At 34.0% G+C, this 6747-nt stretch overlaps 2 protein-coding genes across 2 annotated transcripts; both read right to left on the reverse strand.

Annotated features, from left to right (window-relative positions):
- Positions 1 to 591: 591 nt before the first annotated feature.
- Positions 592 to 1372, reverse strand: LOC106332904 (putative glycine-rich cell wall structural protein 1). Its single transcript, XM_013771394.1, has one exon. It carries the CDS (start codon positions 1334 to 1336, stop codon positions 779 to 781), a length of 558 nt encoding a protein of 185 aa, XP_013626848.1. The 5' UTR covers positions 1337 to 1372; the 3' UTR covers positions 592 to 778.
- A 1914-nt stretch (positions 1373 to 3286) lies between these two features.
- Positions 3287 to 4220, reverse strand: LOC106334007. The gene is made up of 2 exons (XM_013772378.1): positions 4119 to 4220; positions 3287 to 4035 (listed from the first exon to the last, which is right to left on the reverse strand). The coding sequence occupies exons 1-2, from the start codon at positions 4160 to 4162 to the stop codon at positions 3579 to 3581; spliced, it is 501 nt and encodes a 166-aa protein (XP_013627832.1). The 5' UTR covers positions 4163 to 4220; the 3' UTR covers positions 3287 to 3578.
- Positions 4221 to 6747: the final 2527 nt, after the last annotated feature.

The raw sequence follows: 6747 nt of genomic DNA on the forward strand, positions 1-6747 counted from the left end.
CAAATAGATATGAAATATAAAAATTCAAGGATTAAAATGATAAACAAGAAAATATTTAAGAATTATAAATGTAATTTGTAATTGTAAGGATCAAAATACAAATAAAAAGATAAACTTCAAAACTGAAGTTTTGAGTTGTGAAACATTATATTTTATATGTAAAAAAATTAATTTACAAAAACTAATTTGAAATATTTATGAAATAGAAAATTTTTGAAGATTAAAATCATAAACACGAAGATATTTAAAAAATTTAAATGCGATTTGTAATTGTAAAAACCAAAATACAAATAAAAAGATGAAACTTCAAATTTGAAGTTTTGAATTGAGAAACTTCACTTCTCTGAATTTCAAATTTGAAATTTAAAAAAAAAAATTCAGAGCAAAAAATTCTATATTTGAAATTATAGGATTTATTTTTGGAAATGTCTAAACAAAACTTTGAAAATAGAGTCGAGCAGCTGCACATGAACATGATTAACGAGAAATGTGTATTAGTAGTGAGGTCGGGTGGAAACGTGTTAGCGACTTTTCAAATACTTAAGAAGTATTATTATATATAAACATAAAAATCACATACGCAAAAGTATTACATGAAGAACACAAATCCACTTTATAATTTTTACACAACTCAACTACAAATAACAAAGGATCTGCAAAAACAAAAGTATAACGATCATCATGGTTCCAAGAATCCAAATAATAAACAATAGACTATGTTCAATCTATTTTAACCTAAACAAACCAATTAAATAATCATTAAGAAGATAGAAAAACACTAAAAATTAAGGATAAGGACAACTAAGCCGATCGTGAAGATGAATAAGACTAAAGAATGTTGAAGGCGGGCGCCACCGCTTGGAAATCGACCACCTTGAGTAGTAGTTGTCGTAGATGGTATAGTGTTTCCTCCATTTCCGTTACCGCCACCACCCCCGCTCCCACTATCACCATCATCTCCATCCCCTCCTTTACCTTTTCCACCCTTGTTACCACCAGATCCACCGCTGCCTCCTCCACGGCTGCCGCCACCTCCGCGACTTCCACCACCACCACCACCGCTGCTTCCACCTAAGCTACCGCCTCGAGATCCTCCACCTCCGCCACCGCCGCTGCTACCGCCTCCTCCGGCAAGCTGTCTTCGCATGAAATCCGCAGGAAAAGATATTGTTTCTACGGTTAAGAGATGACGTTTTTGATCAACAGATGAGAGAGTTGTTTGGTTAAGTGAATCAACGGCTGTGATTCGCGTGTGAATAAGAAATGATAGAAAGAGATGCAGGACGATGCTACTACTCCTTTTGAATTCCATTTTTGTATATTGTAAGTTTAACATCTTTAATACCAAGATACAACTGTATTTATAGTGTAATAAATCGTGTACCTTTGCAAGTCAGAGGAAGCTTCCTTGCGTCGATTGGCTCATGATTAGGATAAGACTTGACCTTTTTTGCATCTAAAATTGGGTTGCCTGACTATTAGGGGTGTTCAATCCGGATATCGGTTCGGTTTCGGTTCGGTTTTTTCGGTATTTCGGTATTTCGGTTAGTAAAATATAACTACCATTCTAAATCCATATTTACTTCGGTTCGATTCGGTTTATATAACGCCGGTTTTCGGTTTATTCGGTTTTATACCAAAACATAATTATTTAGTTTGGGATCATATTATATAAATTTTAGATTCATATTGTCATTGCAGTCATTTATTAAAAATATATTATATTTTCAAATAAAAGAACAAAAAAATAAAAACGTGTACACCTTCAAATGAATTAATCAAATCTAGAATTAAAATCAAAGATCGAAATTTTGAAAATAAAAATAAAAAACAAAAGAGAAGTATGAAAGAAAATGTTTCCACTCTTCCATATTCAGTGTTCATCAAAGTCATGTTTTTTCTAGTTATTATCCATCAAATTTATAACCTCTGTTCGTTTATAAATAAGAAAAAAATCGTGAAGAATTTTTTCTAGTTATTATCCGTCAAATTTATAACCTTTACTTCAATTTAATCAATGCTAAAAGAAAGCAAATGATTAAAAGAAGAAGACTAAGAAAATAAAAAGCCTCAGTTACGGTGAATTATTATTTAATTATATTTTAAGTGTTTTTCAAATTATGATTCTTTATTACTATAAAAATATGGTAATAATTATTAACAAAAGAATAAATTATATAACAAATATATTTTTCATGTGACGTTATAAAATATGTACATATTTACATGTTTTTACTTTTGATCGGTTTTGTTCGGTTTATTCGGTTTTGTTCGGTTTATTCGGTTTTGTTCGGTTTATTCGGTTTTGTTCGGTTTATTCGGTTTTGTTCGGTTTATTCGGTTTTGTTCGGTTTATTCGGTTTTGTTCGGTTTATTCGGTTTTGTTCGGTTTATTCGGTTTTGTTCGGTTTATTCGGTTTTGTTCGGTTTATTCGGTTTTGTTCGGTTTATTCGGTTTTGTTCGGTTTATTCGGTTTTGTTCGGTTTATTCGGTTTTGTTCGGTTTATTCGGTTTTGTTCGGTTTATTCGGTTTTGTTCGGTTTATTCGGTTTTGTTCGGTTTATTCGGTTTTGTTCGGTTTATTCGGTTTTGTTCGGTTTATTCGGTTTTGTTCGGTTTATTCGGTTTTGTTCGGTTTATTCGGTTTTGTTCGGTTTATTCGGTTTTGTTCGGTTTATTCGGTTTAATCGGTTATAAACCAAACCATATCCAAATCCTACGGTTGTTATAAAATCATATCAATTCGGTTTATATAGTATATACCAAAACCACACTATATTGTCTATTTCGGTTCGGTTCGGTTCGGTATGGTTCGGTTTTACCATATTGGACAGGCCTACCGCCTATTCCCACCCACAGACACACAAACACTACTTATTCCCCCCCCAAAGTATTTACCTCTTCATAAGCCCATCTAAGCTTATAAATTCTCTTCATATCTCCCCTAATCTTTTTTTCTCCCCCTTTCTAATTGAATTTCCAAATCGTGATTATAGAGTTTTTAATCGCGTTTTATAAACAATGATTACCCGTTAAAAATGGAACCCACCCGACATTAAAAAAACCGACCCATATTTTTAAATTGAATTAGGGCTTTTCTGACTTACGACGACACAGAGAGAGAGACGAAGAACAGAGAAAAAGAGAGAGAGAGATGAAGAACAGAGAGAGAGAGAGAACAGAGAAGAGAGAGAGACGAAGAACAGAGAGAGAGAGAGAGCAAAGAGAGACAGAGACATAGAGACACGGAGAGAGAGAGAACAGAGACACAGAGAGAGAGAGAACAGAGAACAGAGAGAGAGAGAGAGAGACGAAGAACAGAGAGAGATGTTACAAAAAGTCTTCACCTGCTTTGTTTTTGTATGTGTCTACAATGGCTGTGGAACCCTGATTCGACACCATGATCTCTTGTGCGTATCCTCGAAGATGAGCAAATTGCTCCTCATACTCTTTCTCAAGCCATTTCAGAGCTAAAAGTCTGCCTCTTCGGCACTGATTCTGTGTACTGACTATTTTTCACTTCTCCTTTATAATCTGTTGAATCTCCTCGGGCATCAAATCAGCTTTCTGTCTCAGCTTATCCAAAAACAGACTTGCAATCACCAGACTTTTTAACATATGAGACTTTTGTCTTATCCCACCTATCTTGCTTAATGTTTCTTCCCTTGCTCAAAGCATATTCCAAGACAATCTCTTTAAACTCATACAATGTGTAGTAGTTACTCCCCAAAGCTAATTTATCATGATTTTTTCTTCTTTTCATTCTCTTCTCACGCACATCAATCTCATCCTCGGAGGAGTCATCCGAACTCTCTGGAATCTCGTTTCTCTCAGTTGGCATCTCATCCTCAAAATCAGCTACTGATTCTTCGATCTCATACTCAAATCGACCAAGAGTATCCTCAACTTCATCCATCTTATCTCGTTTTCCAGATTTCATGTCTTCCTCGTACTCTGTCTCATAACCTCTTTCTAAGTCTTTCTTCTCTGTTTTACCCATGGTGTCAGCACTTTCGATTTCACCTCTTTTATCTCTGTAAAAAAAAAAATTCAAACTCAAATCAAGACATGAACAAATACGAAATCTAAGCTAAACAAGCTTAAAAATTTTCCATACCCAACAGCAACAGCTCCTTCAACATTCTTCATACTGTCAAACATCTCTGCAACGCTTCTCGGATCATCTCTTCGCGTCTCAGTTTTGTCTGTCTCTCCTCTGCACTCTCTTCTCTCCTTTCTCTCGTTTCTCTCTCTCTCCCTTTCTCTTTTATTTTTTTTTCTAATTTCGGGTCGGGTCGAATCTGTGTTTATGTCGGGTCTGGTTTTTTTTAATTGGGTAATCGCTGTTTACAAAACATGATTTTGGTTCCTTTAATCACGACTTGGGAATTTAATTAGAGAGGGGGATTAAAAAAGATTAGGGGGAGATATGAAGAGAATCTATAGGTTTGGGTGAGAATATGAAGAAGTAAATACTTTGAGGAGAAATAAGTAGGGTTTGTGTGTCTATGGGGGGAATAGGCGGGCAACCCTCTAAAAATTTGATTTCTACTGACCTGTAAGACATAATGCACAAAATAAAAAAATATTGGAACAAATGCTGTAATGGAGCACATGAAGTCAAAAAATTCTAAAATAGACTTTTTCTTTTTCCAATTAATTTTTATTTTCTTTTAAAATAGAAAAAGGAGAGAAATGACCATTATCAACCAACCCAACCATCTAAAGTTCGACTCAGATAACATCATCTGGATCCGGATCGGATTTTTTCTCAAATCCCTAATTTTTTGTTATTCCCCTTTTTCAAAACTATCGATAGTTTAATTTCTTCCAAATTTTTCATCTCAACTTTTTTTTATCTCGATTTTCTTCTTCAATCTACATCTTCTTCATCAACAATCATCATTTTCTTAATCAATATTTTTTTTTCTCTTTCCTTCTCTGTTGATGTTTCTCTCATCTTAAATTAAATTTTAAAAAAATTCAGATTCTGGATTTTATCATTATTATCACAAATCTATTAACCATAATCATTTTTGGTCAAATCGATCAACCCATCATCCCCTTCAATCAGTTTTCTACCATTTTAAGCCGAATCTCATCATCAGTATATGATATTCACGACAATGAAGAACACATAGTATTACTGGTGCAACTAATATAACTCAAACGAGTATAACTAGTACAACTATAGTGCGTATAATTAGTATAACTGGTACAACTCGAATGCTTATGATTAGTATAACTAATACCACTATAACAAATACAATTAGTATAACATGTACAATTAGAACATGAATAACCAATACAACTTTGCAACTTTATTCAAACAACTTATAAGCATATCTATTTTCTGCTAAATCTATGTTTGATTAATGATCATCTGAGATTATGTGATGTGATCATTTGTCTTGTTATCTTTTAATGCAATCTTCCTGGATCAACTCATAATATTGTGTTTAATATTTGAGACTTGTTGAATTTTCGGAATTGCTAGAATTTTCCTATAGTATTTGATGTAAATAGTTATTTGTTTACAAAATCATTTTTATTTTCGAAGCCGAAGAACAAAATGGAAAAGCCAAAAAAATGTTACAGTAGAAGAGGATTAGAAGATATTAAAATACATAGTATTACTAGTACAGCTGTGACAAATTAAACTAAGATCAAAATGATTTCTTATTGTCTTAAGGTTCACGATTACACAATGCTCGTATACAAGGAGAACCATAAGGGTCTAGATCCTGGACAACTTTGAGGCCGGTTACTATCAAGGGGCAGAGCGTATATGTTTTTTTTTTTTGATAAAAAGAGAGTTAAACCCGGGTCTATTAAAGACGCAGACCTAACCTCCGGGTGGGAGGTGCAACCCACGGATGGATCTTCTCCCGGGTATTCAAATGAGCCGTAAGCATGAGCCCATATCCGCGTGGCCACATGTGGAGCTAGCAATTTGGCACTAGAAGGGAATCGATCCCTGGTCTGGACCAACAGGGCAACTCTTCTTTTAGTGGAAATCACTAGGCCACCACGATGTGGTTACAGAGAGTATATGTTGCATAGCTAGATTAAGTAAGGTGGCACACCCGTACGACTACAAGCCCGTGTGCTCTGCTTTTTGTCGAAGAATAATTTTTTTTTTGTTTTTTCGTAAACAGCTAAGGGGTGGGCTACATGAAAATGGACTTGATGGGCTGTCGTGAATGTTGAGTTTGGTCCATTGTTGATTTTAAATTTTGAGAGTTGATAACATGGAATAACTAATAATCACATACGCATGTCACGGTTCATAATTTAACCATTGATTAGATGTAGTTACATAGTGTTTACAGAGGTACGTAAGAGTTTGTGTTATCGAGGATGAATCTTTCCCTTACGAAATGATGCACTGGAATACTTGCATGTTACATAAATATTTTTTATTATTCTTTTTACTGATTAATTTAGAAATTTAGATTATTATTAGAGTTAGTGATTTTGTAGGGATTTGAGGTTTTTTATAAGTAGATATTTAATATTAAGCAATTTATTTTCTTATTATTTCTTATGATTTTGATAAATAAAGAGAGTCTTAACAGAAGAGGCTTGTCTAGGTATTCAAGTGTAAATTACCTCCTATCCTTTAGGTATCATGATCAACACATTTCTTTCTGACTACTCATCATCTCTGTATTATACTGAACAAATTTTAGCCATTACACTTGTTGTTGATAAAAGTTCTGAGAATGGTCTTTAATGCGATAGCC

Source organism: Brassica oleracea, chromosome C3 (assembly GCF_000695525.1).
Source record: "Brassica oleracea var. oleracea cultivar TO1000 chromosome C3, BOL, whole genome shotgun sequence".
NCBI lineage: Eukaryota > Viridiplantae > Streptophyta > Magnoliopsida > Brassicales > Brassicaceae > Brassica > Brassica oleracea.

Bases quoted from the DNA above. Each gene is read 5' to 3' on its own strand.
- LOC106332904 (XM_013771394.1), bottom strand. From the start codon at position 1,336: ATGTTAAACTTACAATATACAAAAATGGAATTCAAAAGGAGTAGTAGC.
- LOC106334007 (XM_013772378.1), bottom strand. From the start codon at position 4,162: ATGTTTGACAGTATGAAGAATGTTGAAGGAGCTGTTGCTGTTGG. The intron at 4,036-4,118 runs GTATGGAAAATT...TTTTTTTTACAG, and splicing joins GAAGGAGCTGTTGCTGTTGG to AGATAAAAGAGGTGAAATCG.